The sequence below is a fragment of the Oncorhynchus mykiss genome, chromosome 9 (assembly GCF_057628025.1).
Source record: "Oncorhynchus mykiss isolate SJ-2025 chromosome 9, ASM5762802v1, whole genome shotgun sequence".
Lineage (NCBI taxonomy): Eukaryota > Metazoa > Chordata > Actinopteri > Salmoniformes > Salmonidae > Oncorhynchus > Oncorhynchus mykiss.
In genome coordinates this window covers 27860471-27882208 of record NC_143030.1, presented here as the reverse complement: position 1 = coordinate 27882208, position 21738 = coordinate 27860471, and the positions used below count along the sequence as shown (strand labels likewise).

At 42.6% G+C, this 21738-nt stretch overlaps 2 protein-coding genes and 2 non-coding genes across 6 annotated transcripts; 3 read left to right on the top strand and 1 right to left on the bottom strand.

The window, feature by feature from the left end:
* Positions 1 to 5203: 5203 nt before the first annotated feature.
* LOC110531793 (E3 ubiquitin-protein ligase TRIM16) lies at positions 5204 to 11033 on the bottom strand. 2 transcript variants are annotated; one of them, XM_021615218.3, is made up of 6 exons: positions 10172 to 11033; positions 7555 to 7650; positions 7016 to 7249; positions 6609 to 6768; positions 6466 to 6525; positions 5204 to 6367 (listed from the first exon to the last, which is right to left on the bottom strand). In XM_021615218.3, exons 1-6 carry the CDS (start codon positions 10760 to 10762, stop codon positions 5838 to 5840), a joined length of 1671 nt encoding a protein of 556 aa, XP_021470893.3. In that variant the 5' UTR covers positions 10763 to 11033; the 3' UTR covers positions 5204 to 5837. The 2 variants fall into 2 exon arrangements, with proteins under 2 accessions (XP_021470893.3, XP_021470892.3); XM_021615217.3 differs by having other exon boundaries at positions 6959 to 7249; positions 10172 to 11025.
* Positions 10966 to 21021, top strand: LOC110531789 (HAUS augmin-like complex subunit 6). Of its 2 annotated transcripts, none has more exons than XM_036987642.2 (16): positions 10966 to 11484; positions 11672 to 11767; positions 11851 to 11929; positions 12054 to 12186; positions 12685 to 12829; positions 13271 to 13333; positions 13476 to 13533; positions 13649 to 13822; positions 14674 to 14723; positions 14839 to 14968; positions 18026 to 18128; positions 18224 to 18284; positions 18590 to 18725; positions 19126 to 19224; positions 19548 to 19680; positions 19778 to 21021. In XM_036987642.2, exons 1-16 carry the CDS (start codon positions 11357 to 11359, stop codon positions 20536 to 20538), a joined length of 2349 nt encoding a protein of 782 aa, XP_036843537.2. In that variant the 5' UTR covers positions 10966 to 11356; the 3' UTR covers positions 20539 to 21021. The 2 variants fall into 2 exon arrangements, with proteins under 2 accessions (XP_036843537.2, XP_021470887.3); XM_021615212.3 differs by having other exon boundaries at positions 14524 to 14723.
* Positions 18362 to 18492, top strand: LOC118966243 (small Cajal body-specific RNA 8). Its single transcript, XR_005053502.1, has one exon.
* LOC118966244 (small Cajal body-specific RNA 8) lies at positions 19306 to 19436 on the top strand. Its single transcript, XR_005053503.1, has one exon.
* Positions 21022 to 21738: the final 717 nt, after the last annotated feature.

Sequence of the window (21738 nt, the reverse complement as noted above, 5' to 3'; positions counted from 1 at the left end):
TGACATTTGAAAATCCCTTGGTTAACATAAAGATTCTGGGAACATCAGAAGGTGGGGGGAAATTAACTATATTCTGGTAATCCGACCAATTGAACATATGCGGTGGTACTTAATGAATATGATGTCAGTTCAGTTGTCATCTGAGACATTCTCATCAATGATAGGATGACATAAACTCTACAGTGGAAAGTCTGCACTTTGTAGTTATCGGATTCACATGGAATTGTTGTTCAATTTAAATGTTTGAATATAAAATGATTGGTGAAGAGATGAAATGTAATTTTAGCTTCCAAATGAGAGATTTGGGTTTTCATAAGGTTAGGGCTCTGCTCAATCAGTGGCCCGCCCCTGTGAAGAGACATGGGTTATAAAACTTTTCAAACACACCCTTCTCGCTCCACTACATGAAGCCTTGACGAAAATGTAACCTCCGGTTCTAGGTACGTGAGGTCTGCCACCTCTGCGTTAAAAGGACTAACATCTCAACTACAGAACTAAACCAACCTCAATGTGAGCTTTGGTTGCGAATGGTATGAACTTTGAACTCTTATTCACTACAGAAGTGATACCTCCTAGCCGTTGAGTTAGCAACAGCAGCTGCAAACGTGGGCTAGGAAAGAACAGACAGAGTAACCCGTCTACCACACAACGACGTTACTACAACGTATTCAATTTACCACCAGAGACATTCTTCAAAGGACAAAGGACTTGGTTGGGCAACACGGCCTTCCATCAGCCTCCAACCTACCGAAGCGCAGCTCAGAGTAAATATTTATTGCATTTTCCTTTTCCAAATGGGCAGTAATTTAGAATGCAATAGATACTGTATTTACGATAGAGACATCACTTCTCCCTTTGTTCTTCAGTCTTCCCGCTCTTTCACTCAAACCAATCCCCCTTTTCTTTGTGTAACCAACTGTCATATCTGTTCCGCCCACTAGGGACGTTTTCCTTCATGATATAATTTGTAATCAAGGTATGATTCATTCTTTGTATATGTAATTCTGTGTGATTAGTTAGGTATTTAGTAAATAAATAATTAAACCCAATTTTGTATTGCTGATTCAACTTGTTAGCCAGGGTTCGTGAAGATAACCAAGAATTTACAACTTTCAGATGAGACTGAATTAAGATGACAATTAATATTGACTGCTATTGATGTAAAATATTACTAGGTCTTTAAGAGATTATTCGGAAGATAACAGCTCTATAAATATTATTTCGTGGTGCCCCGACTCTTTAGTTAATTACATTTACATGATTAGCTCAATCAGGTAATATTAATTATGGAGAAAGGATTTTATAGAATAGCATGTCATATCACTTAATCCGGCATAGCCAAAGACACGACACCGGGTTCACAGTTGATGTCCACTATGACATAATTATGACATCATGGTCAACATAAGTTTATCCGTAGGCTACTTTGGCTGCTGCAGTTCAGACAGTTCAGGCAGACTGTGTCCGTGGTTCAGACGTGTCTAGATGGCCTAGCCTAAAATACAAATTTCTGCACTTTTTTGTTTTACAACTTGATTCAATGGCAGCTTTGTGTTACAGAGGAAAAAAACATGATCATTTTTACAATGTCTTCATGAACACTGTACGTGCTATGGTGATTTTAACAACACTTAATTGGAAGAATGTCACCAAGAGAAACAAATGGAGGAGGAGGTAAAGGAAGAAGAGGCAGTTGCTCTGCTGAAGAAAGAGAGGAAGGTACGATTGGTCCTCTGGTCATTTGCTAGGTTTTAATCGATCTGTTCTTGTATTGGCTAAATAATGGACTGCTTGACTTGATGTTCCACATTAGGGATAATCATTTATTACGCAAGAGTTTACTTCACCCCTCAGGAATGCAAAAGGACGTCTACTTCCCAATCCTCATCAATTTCATGACGAATCTCACTGATACTGTTGGTATAATCAACATCTTTCAATATACAACAAACCTGTCTGAACCAGTACAAAACAACTGAACATGTTTACTTGTCTTTATCAGGCAGTGGAAAGTGATTCAGGAGGGAATTTGATCTCCTGTAAGTTTCTGTCAACATTTGATGTGCGATTATTTGATACAAAGTTTAACATTAAAGTTTGTCATATCGACTAACTAAGCACTTGACACAACATCCTCTCAAAAATAAACATTATTTTTTGTATTGAAACAGGTGACCAAAGTACACCTTGCCAAAATGTGCTTGGAAGATAGCGAAAACAGTTCTTCCCATATAGAGATCCTCATCCCGGCCCTTGAACACATATTAAAGCTTGGTGCTGCTAGAGAAGCTAGCTCCTCCCCCTCGCTGACTGTGCCAACATTGCAAGCATCCAGGAACACGTGGTGAGGATGAACGAAGGTCTACTCAAAAAGCCTGGCAGTTTAGTCAACGGGTCAAGACTCCCTACCCCTCATCCACTGAATTTGAGCAGAGCCTGGAGATGTGTGAACACAGAGTTACAACAGCAGAGAATTGAGGGCGAGTGGCAGTGGCACACAACATTACAATATTACTTATTCTAGAAGGTATGTTTACCAACCACATTTCAACTGAGTGCCTGACCCAAATAATCTCATCACTGTTTACATACTCAATTCAGGTGATTTTTTTCCACACATTAAACAGCATTTGACAGTTCCAAGAATGAAAAGATAAAGAACTACTGTTTTAATGGTGAAGAAGGAAGGCAGACACCACATCTATAGAGAACTAAATATGACAAATATTGTGATGTAGTTGAATTCAAAGTATTAATTTGTGGAGATGAGTAGTTAAACATTAGACAAGATTGAGCAACTCTTGTGTTTTGTTTTGAAGTTCCAAGACTTTGTTGCAGAGGGCACATGGAGAGGCTCGACTGACAGATCCTTTTAGTGCCCTCTTTGGGATCACAGAGGGTACAATTCTACAGGTTCTGGGAGATCAATCCTGCTCTTTTTTGCTCACCTTGATTGACCAGATCTGTGGTCAGAGATGTCGTGAGTCAGGTTAACTCTGACATCTCACTGATCATCTCCTGTTCCAGCTCAGGTAAATCAAGCCCAGTGTTGTGTGATACTGGCAGGCGATATGCCGTGCAGGCTGCCCAGAAGGTGGTGTTAGTTATCTCTGCAAAGCTGCGGAGGATTGGAGTCACTGGACAGGCCACACCTCAAGCCAAGACCAATCCATCTAAGTAGAATATGGACATTGAGGCTTCTCTTGCACCGTTGCCAGGAGGTAATGGCTGTTATGGCTGACTCCGAAGAATGCCAGCAAGAATCAATGGATGTGTTTAGAATAATGTTGCACACAAAGTACAAATTTAGGCATCAAGTTGGTGGTCTTAATTGTGTTGGTCTTAATCTGGAACAATACGCATCAGAGAAACAAATCTCTTGAAGAGCCTTATCCTCTGGCTGCATGTTGAGTGAAAAAAGCTCCAGAAATGCAATGTCAACCATTGAGAAACGAGTGTTGACCTGAAGTCTGAAGCTATTAGCTTAGTTCTCATTAGGTCTAGCAGAAGTCTATCTGTACAAATGTCTGCTGGCAGACCTGAGATTTCAAGTAATCTGGCCAGTCAAACAAATCTGCCAGCTATGTCAGAAGAACATTTATCTACTACAATTAATGTGGGTTCTGAGGCCTCCGGAATTATGGAGTTGTTTGTGCGATACACTTCATATCACAAACAATCCGATTTGACAAAAGTGAAAGCTGTCCCGGTGGCACGTTAAAAGGTTGCAGAATATGCTGTTTTACTCTCGAAATTTGGCCACTAAAAGCTCAGATTGAGTCAAAAGAGGAGAATCTAGAGCAAGCTTAAAATGTTTCTTCAAAAGTATTTTTGATCCAGCAAGAGTGAGCCTATGCTTCTAGGGGCCATCTCACCAGAAGTGGCTCTTCATAGAGGTCAAAGCGAAAGCTCCAGACCTATGATGGCTCTTAGCCATCAGATCATTCAGCTTCAACTGGACTCTACCGCTAAGGAGGTAATGAGCACGATTGTGTAATTTTACAAGCCAGAGGTTCCTGAGGATATGTCCCTTTTGGCTATGGTGTTTGTGGACAATGTCAAGGCTTGGTTAAAGGACATCTCTGCCACAAGTTCCTCAACTTCTTTATCTGAGAATGTGTGCGTTGCTTACAGTGCAGTATTTTGGGAACTCTTAGGTCAAACGTTTCATACAAAGGCAGCTAAACAATTGAAACAAGTCCTAAACTGAACAAAAATATAAACACAACATGTAAAGTGTTGGTCCCATGTTTCATGAGCTGAAATAAAAGATCCCAGAAATGTTCTATATGCACAAAAAGCTTATTTCTCAAAAATGTTGTGCACAAATTTGTTTACATCCCATGTTAGTGAGCATTTCTCCTTTGCCAAGATAATCCATCCATCCGATAGGTGTGGCATGATTAAACAGCACGACCATTACACAGGTGCACCTTGTGATGGGGACAATAAAAGGTCACTTTAAAATGTGCAGTTTTGTCACACAACACAATGCCACAGATGTCTCAAGTTGAGGGAGCTTGCAAGTGGCATGTTGACTGCAGGAATGTCCACCAGAGCTGTTGCCAGAGAATTGAATGTTCATTTCTCTACCATAAGCCACCTCCAACGTCATTTTAGAGAATTTGGCAGTACGTACAAACAACCTCACAACTGCAGTATGGCGTCGTATGGGCAAGCTGTTTGCTAAAGTCAACATTGTGAACAGAGTGCCCCATGGTGGTGGTGGGGTTATGGTACGGGAAGGCATAAGCTATGGGCAATGAACACAATTGCATTTTTTGATGGCAATTTGAATGTACAGACATACCGTGACGAGATCCTGAGGCCCATTGTCGTACCATTCATCCACTTCAGCATAATAATGCACGGCCCCATGTCGCAAGGATCTATACACAATTCCTGGAAGCTGAAAATGTCCCAGTTCTTCCATGGCCTGCATACTCACCAGACACGTCACCCATTTGAGCAAGTTTGGGATGCTCTGGATCAACTTGTATGACCATGTGTTCCAATTCCCTCCATATATACTGTTGGATTCAATTAATTTCCATTGTATTTTTACAAAAACAGTTGAGTGTAACTCATTTGGTTAAATGTAATGCCAAACAAAGTGTTCATGCTGCTTGAGATGGAACCCTGGAAAGGATAGTACACCCTCTGATTATCACTAGAGCATTAGAATGTTAAATAAGTAGTTCACTAATCAGAAGTTCAACAAATACGCTGTTTATTTATCAGTTTGCATTTGGTTCAGCATTGTCAATATTGAGTGAACACTGTAAATATAGGCTCAGTTGATTGAAAGATAATTGATACAATATGGACCTGCAGGGGACCTGTACAGGGGACCTGTAACATGATGTATTTGAGAGTTCTAGGACAAAAAGAATATGATATGAATACGATATGCAGGAGGGAAAAAAAGTATGTGTAAACAGTAGCCTACATAAAAATTGCCAACATCTCTGACATAGAATATGTAACACACAGCCAGGACAAGTTGAGAGATCATTCTGAAAACAATGTACTTCCTGCCTTACTACATGCTGCCTTCAGAAGTAAAATCTCACCAGAGATATGGATTGTCTGGCTAGCGAGAACATTAGATTCACATTATTCCTAAGCGAGAACATTACATTCACTTTATTCTTAAGCGAGAACATTACATTAGATGAACTTTATGCCTAACATTTTGGGGAAAATAACCTCAAATTCTATCTGGACTAGAGAGTTCAATCTGTGAAAGTCAATCCTGAGATTCATAGAAGGAAATGTTTATCTCTGATAAACAATTCGTAGTAGGGGATGGTAAAGCATCACTCTGACAGGGGCCTCTACTCTAGCTCACATAGCTCAGCAGTGGTCTTAAAACAATGAAGCCAAAACCCAGGATAGAGGGGCTGAGTGAATTTAGTCTGGACTCTGTGCAAGAGGGTCATTTTGTCCGAAACACTGTAGAAGGACAGAGTGCCCGCCTGGTGATCAAGATACACTCCTACTCTGGAGGACTGAGGGCGTGCCACTTCAGTCTTGACATTATTATGTCGGAAAAAGTAACCATTACTACAGCACTCTAAACTCCAGGACTTGTCATTGTGTCCGAATTGACAATCGTCCGCAGGTCCTGATCGGCTGATGTCTTTATATGAGACGCCTGCATAAATCTTCCACCCACTCCACTCCACCTCCCAGTAACAGCGCCCAGACAGACCTTCCCTGCACAGCACCTGACACAACTGAGTGAATCTGTCTGGACGGCTGGGGTAGGAGTAGCCTTTGCGCTTCAGTTTCACCTTTCTGTTTAGCTCAGACAGAAAGAGTTGTCTGTATAATGTGTGTGGGTCCAGGGTGAGCCGACAGGAATCTGAGGGAAGAGAAATGAAGAAATACAACTATGATATGAGTGTGGTTGAGTATCATTGGAGATACGACTGTTAGAAAATTCAGGATAAAGGGACTCACATTGTAAGAAGTCGGCTCTGGTCTTGGGTTCGGGAGGGTGTAGAACATCTACTAGATTCACTGAAAACACACAATCACACACTGTAAAAGACGAACTGAAATCCCGTCAAAGTATACAGGTGAAACTCTCATTTCTAACCTACCTCTGGTGGAAATTCTGCACCATTCCCTCTTCAAGACGCCCTCTAGTTTCTCTCTCAGGTTAGACACAGCCTCACTCACATCCTCAAAGTGCGGAAGAGGACAGACAGCGATGGTGGGCAAATCTGAAAATACACTGGGACTGGCGAGAGACTGATAACTCTGCAGAGCGAGAGAGAGCACATAGCCACCAGAAAATGATTAAATAGTCAATCGTCTGTGCGCAAACTAATAAATTCCTCAAATGAAGCACTTTGATTTTCTACGAGAGGCATTAGTTTAAGTCGGCGAGCTAGAGAAACAACATTCTACTCACTACTTTAGATAGCTACAAAGGCTTTGGTAAACCCACCCCAGAATAACGAGTTCCTTTTGCAATAACAAACGAATGGTCCCTCAGTGTAGCTACCTCCAGGAAATGGATGTGATCCTCTGTGTGTGCGAGCTTCTCCAGCTCAATCCCTCTCATCTTCAGCTCAGCGATCTCCTGCTCCAAGCGCTCCATGAGGCCTTCAGCTTGACTCACAGCTGTATACTCCTGGGCTACAATCAGCTCCTTCATCTCAGAGCGCCTTCGCTCAACGGAGTCAATCAATTCTGTGAAGATCCTCTCACTTTCCTCCACTGCCGCCTGTGCAGAGCGCTGTTATGAGACCGACAAAGACAAGAGAACGGTTCATGTTAAAAAAAACTACCATCTCTCTAACTTGGAGCCCAGTGGGATTGGAGTGGCCTTTAACTGTCTGACTGGTTAAAAAGCAGTGAAATGGGTCGTGATTCCAGGTTGTCTTTGTTGCACTTATACTGTGCGTCTAAGAAGATTGATATATCATACCAATGTGGTTCCTGAGATATCAAACACTTCTCCAGGCAGTGTGGGATCTGATCATCTGTGCAACTCTACTGCAACAAAAACGACACGGTCGATCTTCTCAGATCAATACTCACACTGAGAGACTCCACAGCCTTTTGCACTTCCTTCAACTCCTTCTCCCTCTCCTGGACTCTTTGCTTGACCTTCTGCTGACTCAGCCCGATCTGCTTCTGTGGACAAAAACAAACAGTATTTATTTGACATTTTGCAGGATGAAATCTCTTGAGATGCACCGTCTCATTTTCAAGAGTGTCCAAATGAAGAAAAAAAAATCTAACAAACAATACTTAGAAACAAGACAATAATAAAATAATAATTCAAAACGTACAAAAAAAAATCTAAATGTAGTTGTACAACTACTAATAGCCCTACAACTAATAAAAACTACTGCTACAACTACTATACAACTAATGAAACTAAGGATAATATATACATACATATTTACTAATATCTCCACATGGTGATGTTTCTAATAGTTAAAAACACAAACAGTTTGTTCTTGACATTTTATAAAAAAGGGCTTTCTTAAATTCACTGTGTGAATTTAATGCCCTGATTTCTAGAGGTACAGTCATTTGGGACTTTACATCGAAAAGATCTCACTCCAACCTCACGATGTACCCTTGGAATGTGTAATTGCTGCTGAGTCTTGTATAGTGTCTTGTATAGTTCGGTGTTCCTTTATACACACAGGGAAATCTAAGTTGATACATTTAAAAAGTAAATTGGTACCAATGCAGTGGTCTTCTAGTTGGGAATGGCCATGTACTGTTATAATCTCCCCACGGCACCGCAAGAAGATGACTGGCCACCCCTCAGAGCCTGGTTCCGCTCTAGGTTTCTTCCTAGGTTCCTGCCTTAGTTTTTCCTAGCCACTGTGCTTCTACATCTGCATTGCTTGCTGTTTGGGGATTTAGGCTGGGTTTCTGTATAGCACTTTGAAAACATCTGCTGATGTAAAAAGGGCTTTATAAATAAATTGGATTGAAATAAATTTGATTGTTAAGACTTCCTCTTCTAATTATAATGTGGGAAAGTGAAAATATTGAAACTATCGACCAAATAATTTAAAAGTGTTGAATACTTCTCCTTGCCATTATTATTTACAAGACAAGATGTGTCTAACATATGGTGGGGGTTCCTGGGCCACCGATTTGCCCGGGAGGGTGTTCCTCTGCAAGAAAAGGTTGAAGAGCCCTGCTCTATTCATCAGGTTAAAATATTTTGCAGATACAAGCAACTGTCCAAGATGATTTTAACACTTTACAAAAAAAATGGTTTCTAGCAAATAATTTGGTTTTAAATCAAACAGTCCTATATCAATCATGCTGTTCGGTACATGGCAAATAAACTCCACAGCTGGCAATTTCAAAATTGATGCACCTAATTGAATAATGCTTGGAAGTGTTGATTGGTTGAAATATCTTGGTTTGAGGATTGATTCTTAGTTATCTTTTGGAAAGCATATTGTTTATATTATTAACTACAAGCTTGGCTTTCCATACAGATCTTAGAATTGTTTTACTGTATCCATTAGAAAGACCTTAGTCTAGGATAGGAAGCAGCAGTTGGGTTACTATGGTGACATCATCTAGCAAAACACAACCAAGACCTACCTTACTGTAATTTCTAACAATATTTGCTAATTAATTATTGGATGCCATTATAAAAGACACATCATTGCACAATGTATGACTCACTAAATCAACTGTCACTCCTAATTAGAAGACAACTGCATTGGTACCAATTTATTTTTCAATGTATCAACTTAGGTGTTCCTAATATATACAGGGAAATCTAACTATACAGCCTATTAGCTAGAAAGGTAACTCCAAACACATTTTCGCTTAGACGTGTGTTGGCAAAAATGTATGTCCATGTCAAAAAAGCTTACCAGCAGCACTTGCCGCACTGGTAGCCTATACGCGGTTGCTTTTTCAAAGCCTGTGTCAGATACTCCAGTGAGTGTAATTGACTCCAATGAGTGTAATTTACTCAATATTAGGATTTGAGAATATATTTTTTTAATAAATATTTTCACTGACCCCATACAGTACCTAGAACCCCCGGTTGAATACTTCAGGTATAGAGGACTGTATCATTAGTGAAAATGTGAATTCTGACAAATTAGAGACTATTCATTTATGAATATAGGGCAAAGAAGTGGGTCAATACTAAGCCTTGAGGTACTCCTCTACTGAGTGAAAGGAGTTCTGATTTGTGTTCTATGAAAACAGTGTTTTCTATTGCTAAGATAGGCGTGGAAACAGTTTAGTGATCTTTTAGTGAAACCAAACTTTTTAAGTTTTCCTAGTAACATTGATTGAATGATCAACTAAATCAAATAAAGATTTGGTCAGATGAAGAATTTGTATATCGTAGTAAGTTTCAGTAATATTGTAGTTGTAGTAGAATGGTTGGGTCTAAAGCCAGATTGAAAAGGGTAATATTTTATTTATCTAGGTACTGATATATTTTGGAATGTAATAATTTCTCACAGATTTTTGCTATTGAACAGATTACTATAGGTCTATAGTTGTTTGGGGCTAAAGAGTTTCCACTTTAATGAAGAGGGGTCTTGACTGAGCTACATGGTATGGATGTGATGTGACAATACAAATCTGTCTCATATTCCCATCTAAATGTGATTTTTCCATCACATCATAACTGTAATATTAGCTTGATTCTCACCTGTTTCTCCATCTTTTCAGCTGTGATTGAGACTGTATCATGGCCTTTATGTTCATCCATGGTACACAGATAACAGATACACTGCTGGTCGGTCCGGCAGAAAATCTCCAGCAGTTTGTCATGATGAGAGCAGATATTGTCCTGCAATTGTGTGGTGGCTTTGATCAGCTTGTGCTTCATCAATGGAGCTATATTATAATGAGGCTGGAGATGAGTCTCACAGTAAGAGGCTAGACACACCAGACATGACTTGAGAGCTTTCTGCTTTCTTCCATTGCAGAAATCACATTCCACATCTCCAGGTCCAGCAAAGCACATAGCAGGAGGAGTAGGCTGGAGTCCTATCTTTCTCATGTTCCCAACCACCATGGCTAGCAAGCTATTCTTCATCAGAGCCGGCCTAGGTGAGAAAGTCTGTCTGCACTGGGGACAGTTGTAGGCGCCCTTTGGATCATCCTTATCCCAGCAGTCCTCAATACAATTGCTACAGTAACTGTGTCCACAGTTGATAGTGACCGGCTCCTTCAGTAAATCCAGGCAGATAGAGCAGCAGAACTGGTCCTGGTCCAGGAGAACTCCCTGCTCAGCCATTTTAGCTATCACTCACAAAGACCAATAACTGGAAAGACAAAGACACACCCCGGCAGAAATGAAAAAATCTAGGTAGACGTAAAATGTATCTCCCAGTCCAGCAGTTGAACTAGTCTAATTGGAATTCAATAATTCCATTTTTACCAGTCGTGATTTCAATATAAGACATCACAATTCAAATATAATTGTTGATAACCGACTAGCAGCGAGAGATCGATCCGAGATCGGAAGGGGGACATAATTATGCGCGACACAGGAAGTATGCACACCAACATCCGGCTGATCTAATTATTTTCTTTCTTAAAATATTTGGCGGTTTGAGGAAGACATTCGTAAAAATTGGCCTGCGTAATGTCGAGTAACTACATATTTATGGTGTTCATTTATTTTTTATGTCGTTAACTATATTTGTATCCTTTGTTACATTTCGACGACGGTAAGGCGCATTACTAACTAGCCATGTTTGCTTTCTGTTTCTGCCCAACTAGCTAACTAATGTTAACGCGTTAGCTTTCCTCGTATCTGTAACGTTTTCAGTCTTCTGCTAACTAGCAGCTAGTTTTTAGATCTAAACGTTTGCAGCTCGCTGGAAATATGTCGAACATTCAGAGAACGAATGGCAAATATCTGTGGTGGTCGCTTTTGGGTCTTGGATTTCAACCTGAAGTCGCAGTATCATCAGGGGCCAGCAAAGCCAATGTCAAACACATCATTCTTGGCCCGTACGTGTTGATTGTCGTGGTAACAGTTAACAGTACAACATCAGTAGTGCAACCCTGTTTCAATCCAGTGAGAAACTGGCAATGGCATGACATTTAAAATAAACTAATAGACAGAGACAGACGGACTCTATTCTCTCAGGTCAGTCAAAAGCCTGTTTTGACACCAGTTTCTGTCTCTCACCAACAGAAATATGTTTGACAAACCAAACAAGGATGCGTTCTACATAGTTACCCATTTCCTGTTAGAGAAACTCAACCCCACCCGCTTCCACGATACATACAGGTGATGGTCCCATTCCCAGCTTGTTTTTCTTCACAATTTTGTAATGTTCTGCAATCATGTAATATGCTGGGTTTTGTATGCAGGCATTGCTGGCCGGTGTTGGACCACAAAGCAGATGCTGAATTCCGTAAGGTGACCTATGCTTGGCTGCGAGATCTGATGGTAAGGATTTGGCATTCATTTCATATGTACAGGATTTGACATACTTGTTGTAGCAGATGTATACTGTCTGTAAGTATGGCTCTTAATCAGGTCTAAAGCATTTGAACTTGATCTGTGCTTTCAGGATGAGCAGGGCAGCACAATTCCCAAAGTGGTGGCGTCACTGTTCCTCTCGCCTGGTGGTCCCAAGTTCATCAACCTGATGCTCCATCTGGCCAATTATGTTGAGTTTCAGGAGATGCAGACATTTTCTACAGGTAGGAAGGCCAGAGAGGGGTAGGCGATGTGGGAAGGTTGACTCCGCCCAAAATCTGTACATGAAAATAAGACCACGAAGTGAGGAATAATTGTATGGAGGTCAATGAGTGTGGAATTGAACTTTTTAATGTTAATTTGCTACGTGAAATTAATATAAGTTTTGTAATGAGATTTTTAAGAATGCACTGATAAGTGGATCCACATGGCATTTCAGCAACTTTGAAAAAAAATGACTGTCGGAGTTGTGCCTGTTGTTCACACACGTATCTGCCCTCTCTCATTGGCTAGAATGCTACCACCTGATCTCGCCTGCCTTCCATCTTTGAGGACATGTATTCCCATTGTGAGAGCAGTAACTCTACTATCTTGTCAAATAGATCATCTTTGGGAAGGCCTATGTATGACTAAGGTTTGGGCTAAAAGGCATACGCCATCGATTTTCTTCTGCCTGTGAATTGCAAGCGTCTGTCTAGTTGTTTTTCAATGTGTGTTATTAGATGGCACGTGGGTCCCAGAGGCGGCGGCAGCCCCTGCCTCTTCTGTGCAAATGGCACTGAAGCGGTTTCAGCTGGTCAAGACCAGATTCCTGAGGGGAGCTGTAGAGCAGGACCGGATCTTGCATGAGTACGAGAGGCAGGCCCAGTAAGTCACAGGCAACTGTACAAACCACAAGCATTGGCTATGTTTCAGATATTTTTCAATGCCTAGAAAAGTATCACATTTTTGTTGACAATTTCAGTTGGATAAAAAAAAACAGATCCTTTCATTGGGTAGGTATCATGTGATTCTGACTAATTAGCACAGGTGCAAATAATGAGCAGGCAATCAAGCCTTACTATAAAACATGGTCACAGAGGTTGAGTTTATATACTCTGAATGTCTTGCTTTTGTCGGTCAACTGGGCTGTGTATTCACAGGCAGCTAATTATTTCCCCTAATTTATATTCTGCCCAATCAGATTAGCTCTGAAACAAAGCTGATGCGAAAACATCAGATTTGGGCTGCCTGTGTAAACACAGCACTGTTGGTTCTTTTTTAATGTGCCTAGTTTTGCCCTTCTACGTCTGTGTCCTTCTCTTGTAGATCTCAAGTGAAGTCTCTGAGGGATTTGAGGGCTGAAGATGCAAAGTATAATGATTTGCTCAAGTATGTATGAGATATTCCATCTATCCTTCAATAATTTTTTTTTTGTCGTTGCTCTGTTTTCAGTTACCTTTTGGCATAAAACACTGCTCAAAGTGCCAATAAACAATGGCAGCTGGTTAAATTCCTTATTTCCCCCGCACAGGCGTCACAAGAATGAAGCTGACAAGGAGGAAACTCCTCAAGCTGAGAAGATTCAAAAGGTTTTTCCTTAATTTCATAACTGTCTAGTTCGTCAAACATCACTGGAAACTGACATTCATTACATTTCTATCTGCAATGTTCTGAACCTTACACCTCTGAATGAACAAACCCCAGGTGCGCTCCCTGTGGTCATCCATCAACGGAGTGCTGTCCACCCTGGAGGAGGAGCGGCGCGTGGTGGAGTGTGTGATCGGGGGAGGTGTGGACCAGTACACCCTGGATGGGACGGGCCTGGCCCTCAAAATCCCCCGGGTTCTGCTGGAGCGGATAGAGCAGTTATCCCACCTGGTGAGAAGCACAAAAAATGATATCGTTGCCTTTTTAGGTTAGTGGGTGATGGTGCATTTGGAACTTGATCCATATTTCAGTGCAATGTTAACCAAATCTTTCCTTGAGTACTCCGATGTTCTAGAACTAGCACAACTGATTAAATGAACGAGTAGTGATTAGTTGACCAATTGAATCTGGTATGCTAGTGCTGGAAATTAATAAAATAAGTGGAACTTGGCCTCCCGGGTGGCGCAGTGGTTAAGGGCGCTGTCCTGCAGCGCTGGCTGTGCCACCAGAGACCCTGGGTTTGGCCGGTAGGGATATCCTTGTCTCATCGCGCTCCAGTGACTCCTGTGGCGGGCTGGGCGCAGTGCGCACTAACCAAGGTTGCCAGGTGCATGGCGTTTCCTCCGACACATTGGTGCGGCTGGCTTCCGGGTTGGATGCGCGCTGTGTTAAGAAGCAGTGCGGCTTGGTTGAGTTGTGTATCGGAGGACGCATGACTTTCAACCTTCGTCTCTCCCGAGCCCGTACGGTAGTTGTAGCTATGAGACAAGACGGTAACTACTAACAATTGGATACCACAAAATTGGGCAGAAAAAGGGGTAAAATTCACACACAAAAAAATAAAATAATAATAATTGTAAAAAAAAATAAGTCGAACTTGAAGGGGGTACTGCTCTAGTCTGCGTGTTTATCACTAAGCTGTGTGTTGTCAGTCGAGTGTGGGCAGTGTGTACGAGGCAGACCAGCTGAACCTCCTCAGCATGCTGGAGCTGCTCCACCAGGCCCTAGGCCTCCTGGTGGAGGAGAGGGTCAAGATGGCAGAACACACCCCCATTGCTCAGCTCCACCCCCTGCTCCTGCAGGAGAGAAACCTGCAGATGGCCCGTGCCCTGGAGGACCTCCGACTCATGAGGTGCGATAAAACATTTTTAAACCCATCTTGAACTGTAGTAATAAAGCTCTTTTAAAACGGTGTTGCTCCTTTCTCCTTGTTATCACTGCATCCCACTGTCTCTCTCTTTGTCCAGGAAGAGGATTTCAAAGGAGGAAATCCCCGAGGTAAAGAGTGTCATCAGGAAGTTGGAGACGGAGTGGGACCAGAAGTGGGCAGACTGTCTGAAACGCACGCCGCTGACCTTGTTTCTCAACGAGGATCCTGTAAGTGCCTCTTAGGGTTTGTGACCTGGATGTATTAAATGGAGGCTCTGTCCATATATAACCAGTAGCCCTTACCCTCCTGCAGGCTAGTGCTATTCTACTACGGCGACTGTAATCTTTAACTTTACTGACTTTATTGTCCTCTTGGAGACGTTTTGTTGCAGTGTCATGTACATGTTTTAAAGTGGCATTAAATACAAAACAAATTGACAATACAACTTTAATAACAGTTACATACTAATAAAAAGAGACTAGGCTGCTGGCCTTACTGGGTCGATAGGAACATTAGCCCAAGCTATTTAGGAGATTTTATCACACTTGGCACTAATTGTCCAGTTCTGTTCTTCCTGCCGGGTGGTACCCTATACCTGCGGCCAGGGGTGAGTAGTTCAAAGTCCAGGTACAGGGGGTGGCTTGAGTCTAAAATAATTGTGTGAGCCTTGCGGAGGGCCCTGACCTAAAAGATCTCATCCAGGCCTGTCTGTTTGACTCCATGTACCTTACTTGCTGTGGTGATAATCCTTCTCTGCATATTTCTCTGGCTGACAGTGGCATGACAGTGGCATGCCAAACCATGCCAATACAAAAAGTAAAAACTCTCAAAAGATTTGAAAGTCAGTCTAGTACAGTCAACCTTAAAATATCCCAGATTTTTGAGAAAGTACAGTCTGACTCTTTTTGTAACTCAGGTCTGTACATTAAATCCACTGTAGCTTATTGTCCAAGAGGACACCCAGATATTTGTATTCCTCTACAGTCTCTTATGTTCTGACCTCTGATAGATGTTGCAGTGGTAGGTGTTGTGTGTAGATCTCTTTGGTCTTGTTTTTATTGAGGACCAAGTGTGATTCCTCACTCTACCAACTCCTTTAGGACCGGACCATGGTGTTTCTCATCCTGCAACAGGCTGATCAAGGAAGTGTCTGTCAGGATGGGAACTAGTACTATTAGTGTACAAGAGTGGGGTCAAAACGTATCCCTGAGGAGAGCCTGTGTTTGTGGTGCGTGTGTCTGACACGTGGGGTCCTACTTTGACCCGCTGTGACCTCTGGCTCAGGAAGTCCAACAGCCCCTCCCCCATCTAAAGAGAAGTCTCTGGTTGATTGTGTTGAAGGCAGAAAAAAAAGTCAGCCAACAGAACCCTGACATGGGATTTGGCACCATGTTGAGAAAAGTAAGAATGGCATCATCAACTCCTTTGCTGGGCTGATAGGCAAACTGAAACGGGTCGAGGAACTTCTGGGTGGAGCTTAGAATGACTTTTCACAATTTTCTCAAAGCATTTGATTACTAAGGATGTCGAGGCCACAGGACAGTAGTCATTCAACACAGCGGGATTAGACGTTTCTCTGCAATACTGGCACATGTTGCTGGTTGAGTGAGGTTTGGAGAATGTCTGTAAAAACACCAGCCAGATGTTCAGCGTCCACTTATTTTGTCTGGGCTTTTGTTGCATTTCCTGAACTACTTCAAAAACATCTGCCTGTTGAACAACAACCCTCTCAAACATATTTATAATGACGCTTCCATTTGTTTTACCTCCGACACGAGGTCGTCAGATTCAAATCTTGTGAAGAATACATTCAGTTCATTGGCCGTGTTCTGGCCCTCATGTCTCCCAAGGTCAGCATTGGTTTTCCCCTTGCCGATGTAGGGGGCACAAGCCGTGGCGTTAATCCCTTGCCAGGCCACCCTTGAGTTTTCTGAGGAGAGGGTCTTCTCCACCCCTTTGCTTGAATGCCTCCTTGTCCACCAGTATCTCTTTTGATCTCAACTTGTACATCTCTTAAAGCCTGTCTATTACACTCGTAAACTGCCTTCCTATTAAGTAGTGATTTCTTTTTTTGATACCCAAGGCCTATTGTTCAGGATGCTTTTTCAGGTTTTAGTAGGCGCAACTGACTCAACACAAGTTTACATAGTCTGAAACGACATCTGAGCGCTCCTCAAGATCAGAGTTGCTGTCCTCCAATACCTCCCAGTCAAAACAAAACACCCTTGGAGACAAGTGATACTGTTGTCTTTTCAGATCTGTGACAATTTTAACTGGGTTTCTCCCTCTCCAGGGTTGGCCGGAGGTAGTCAACATTGTGGTCTGATGTCCCCAGGGGAAGTCTGGTGGTGGCAGAGAAATCATTTGGTATTGTCCCATAGCCCAAATCAAGAGTCTTATTTTTTTCTAGTGTGACATTTCACATACTGGTGGTACGTGCACAGGACCTTGCGCGAAGTACAGTTGTTAAAATCACCTAAAATGTGGGTGCGTCGGGGGAGATGGATTCTGTTTTCTGTGACGACAGATTATAAATTATTTCTGATGCTTTTTCTGTATTAGCTTTTGGTTGTAAGTACACACTGGTCACAAACAATTGGGGGAACTCACGGGGCAGATGGTAGGGTCGCAGTGACACGGAAAACAGTTCAATGTCGGGGGTACATAGATCTTACCAGGATTAATTTACACCACTGGTCCCTGACAAGCAGGCAGACACTCCGCCGTGAGGTTTCCCTGTGACGGTCAGATCACGGTCCGCTCTGACCATTGTGAAGCTGGCCGGCTCTACTTCCCTGTTCGGGACTTTGTCGTCCAGCCAAGTCTCAGTAAACGGCAGCAAACAGGCCTTTCGGTATTCGTGTAGGAAGTGCAGATTCGCTGACACCTCATCCGCTTTCCCCTCAGTGACTGGGCATTGATCAGCAAGGTGGTGGGTACATAAAAAAAAGTATTTGTCTGAACCCTGTTTTCCACGTTTGTAATCCACTCGCAGACAATCAGGGATTAGATTGGCCATTGAGATATCCATCGCGTTTGAGTTGCACTGTAGTAGGAACTCTGCTGTATTAGATTTTGCTGCCACCAGCGTTTTCATAATTTAGTCTGTTAGTAGCGATCAACAAGATAAGTCCAACACCCCACCACTGTAAAGCCATTGTTGACAGATGGTTTACAAGCAGAGGGAACAAATTAAAAACTCAAGAACGCCACACCAAACATCACACATTGCGGGATGCAACAGAGCCATGCCCCCTCTAATCTCTCTCTCTCTCACCATTCAGGCCCTTGACTTTCTGTGCCCCATGGCTCCTCTGTCCTTTGAGCCGGCCACAGAAGCCAGTTTTAAATCCAGCGTTTTCTCCCAGTATCCGGCGACGCTACCCAGTGAGTAGAGGGAAACAAAATATTTCCACTTCTAAGTTGCTTTATTGTTTAACTGCATATTTTAACAATTGTTACTTTTTTTCTTTTTAACTTAGAATTTTCTGAGGAGAAGCTTGCGGAGACTGACTCCATTCCAATGGATTCTGCCCTCAAACGGTATATTAATACTCGGCCTACCTTGTTTTCATTGCTAATGTGCAACTAGTAGTCTGATTCCTCTGTATTGTTGTTGATGGGAGGCAGATACCTGGGCAGTTCTGAGCTGTGCTCTGTTCGTCACTAGTCCTCCCTATAGCATACCTGCTCTCTGATGACCGGGGCGAGTTGAGTGAAATCGCAACGGACAGATACGGAGCAGATAACAATTATCCTGTCTTGTTCTTTTTAAAAAAATATATATTTTTTTTACCATGAACTTCATTTGATGCACAGAAGTCTTTATAACGTCTCTTTATGAACAGCCTTTGCCCTCTAGCCGTTGAGAGGGTTGCGTCTCGTCTTCCTAGTGTGGTCTCTTCCCCACTGACTCCCCTCCATGCACTTTGTGAAACTCCTCTGGCTGTCCCTGTCAAAGCTCCCTCACCAAGCCCCCTGCCGGTATGTGATGTGCACCAAGTGTCCTATTCCATGTTCAGTTCAGACCAGTGGATGCTGCTGAGTGGAGGTCGGCTCATAATAATGGCCCGGAACAAAGCAAATGGAATGGCATAAAACACCTTAACCAGGTGTTTGATGTATTTATCATTCCACTGATTCTGCTCCAGTTATTACCACAAGCCCATTCTCCCCAATTAAGATGCCACCAATCTCCTGTGGTTCAGACTCAGTCGGAAGGTTTAAAAAAAACTATTTAAATTTTTTTTAAAGGCTCATTGTTTTAGCATATTTCAATGTTTTAATATTGCTTTTCATTTTTAAAGTATTTTGGCCCATGTTACTCCTGCACACAAATGTCCTTAATTCATGTTTAATCTCTTGTGGCAATCTTTCCTTATAGGCCAGTGTAAGGAAGACTCCTTGTGCATCTCTAAAGATGTCTGCGGTGAAGAGAGAGGCTCAGATCCTGGACTCTGAGTTTGACAACTTGGCAAATCAGGTACAGTTTCCATACATTTCCTCACTTGAACCACAATGCAGAATGAGGGCTGACCCTTCTAGTCATTATTTTGGTAGTTGTTGGGAGGCAGATACCTGGGCAGTACTGAGCTGTGCCCTGTCCGTCACTAGCCATCCCTATAGCATACCTGCTCTCTGATGACCGGGGCGAGTTGAGTGAAATCGCAACGGACAGATACGGAGCAGACAACCGTTATCTGCATAGACATGACTGATTTGAGTCACCGAAGAAGGTAGTCTTATGTACCATGCTGCTTAACATGCCTATTTTCAATTTCCTTACTAAGCGTGTGTATGTATTAGTTTGCAGAGGCTGTGACCACCAGCCCTGGTAATGGAAGTTTACAAGGACTTGCGCTGGGTGATTTACTGTGCAATCTTGGCACAGACCCTTTCTCCACCAGGAAGCAGATTCCACGTACCCCAGAGAGTTTGAGTGCGTATTGAACCTTATTTGATTATGTACTTTGAAAGGCAGAATTAGTTTTGCTTTTTGTTGGGCAGAGGAGTAATGTTTTTTTTTTTATTATTAGTTCTAGATGTGAGGAGTTCCTGGCGAAGGGCAGTGGAGGAAGGAGAGGCTCAGAAGGCCCGTCTGTCTGATAAGTTTGACGGCGACGGCATCTTCAGGCACCTCACGGCCCTCTGCGAGGTACAGGAGACCTCCCTCAGCCCCGACGTGCACTCGCTGAGCACAGGCCTGGATCCCACCAATGCCGGTTGCAGTACTGCAGCCCCCGAGCAGGCATCGCTCATGTCTACCCTGCCCTGGGACTGCTCCAACACGGAGGCTCTCCACAGCCTGAGCAGTAGCGACGTGATCCAGTTCAGAATCGACCAAGAGGCGATCCCAGAGCAGTTCAGTATAGATCAGGAGACTCTCCCCGAGCTGCCGGGCAACGACGGCAGCTTCCTGAGCTCCAGTGACACATCCAACACAGAGGAGGAAGAGCTGCTCCTCCCCCACATCCCCTCCCTCCTTCCCACAGAGACTGAGCCGGCCCTGCTGGTCTCGAGCAGGCGTCTGGACAAGATCCAGCAAACCTTCAGAGAGGCCTCCTCCATGGACCGACACCAGGGGGCACAAGAAATGTCTCCCCCACAGCATGACGAGAGGAGCCTGGATGCCAGAGACTGGCTGATGGCAATGTCACTGGAGACTGCAGCCACAGTTGGCGCGACAGACAAAGTATTTTCTCTGGATCTGGACACTCTAGAGAGCCCTTCACCACCAAGAAAAGAGCAGTTTAGCCTCTCGCAACTCTTAACATTCTCCCCCATAGAGGACCTGTAGTGCCTCCAGAACATTTATTTTATATATATCTTTTTTTCTTTTTTAACTTGGACTTTATAGACTACCTGAACTATCTTCTAGTTTCTCACTTTTTCACAATTAAGTCTAACCAACTTCACTGCACATGCAATTCAAATATTTGTACCTATGTGTGCCATAGTTGTGTTCCAATCCTTTTTTCTAAGAAACTAATATGAATTGTAAAATATTGTTAATAAATGGTCTAGATAGTTAAATTTCAATCTGTTTAATAATTATTTTTCTATGTGTGCATTTCCTGGGCCTGTGAAGTTTTTATTTTCTTGTTGGGTGTAAACTATAACATTTTCTGATGGTCATTGGACTTTTCAATTGATGAAATGTCTACTTGATTTTTTTTTAAAGTATCGATTAAGTGCAGTAGACGGTCTTAGGCTATAGAAGACAGCCAAAGTGTTGGTAGCTTTGAGATTTCACTAAATAAATACAGTAGCACTCCTAAAACCTTTGACTAGTAGTGTATAATGACTGCTGTACTATTTTAAGGTTAATAGAAAACCTACTCAGTAAAAATAAAATAAAAACCCTTGAATGTTTTCTATATTGTAGAATAATCGTGAAGACATCAAAACTATGAAATAACACATGGGATAATGTAGTAACCAAAAAAGTGTTAAATCAAAATATTTGATTAGGTAATTCAAATATCCACTCTCTTCCTTGACAGCTTTGCACACTCCTGGCATTCTCTTAACCTGAAATGCTTTTCCAACAGTCTTGAAGGAGTTCCCAGAACGTTCTGAGCACTTGTTGGACCGCAGAGTGAAGGAAAAGCAGCCGACTCATCCCAAACCAACTCAATTTGGTTGAGGTCGGGGGTTTGTGGAGGCCAGGTCATCTGAAGCAGCACTCCATCACTCTCCTTCTTGGTCAAATAGCCCTTACACAGCCTGGAGGTGTGTTGGATCATGGTCCTGTTGAAAAACAACTGATAGTCCCACTAAGCCCAAACCAGATGGGATGGCACATCGTTGCAGAATGCTGTGGTAGCCATGCTGCTTAAGTGTGCCTTGAATTCTAAATAAATCATTGTCACCAGCAAAGCACCATAACACCACCATGTTTTACGGTGGGAAATACACATCCGGAGATCATCCGTTCACTCACACGGCATCTCACAAAGACATGGCGGTTGGAATCAAAAATCTCAAATTTGGACTC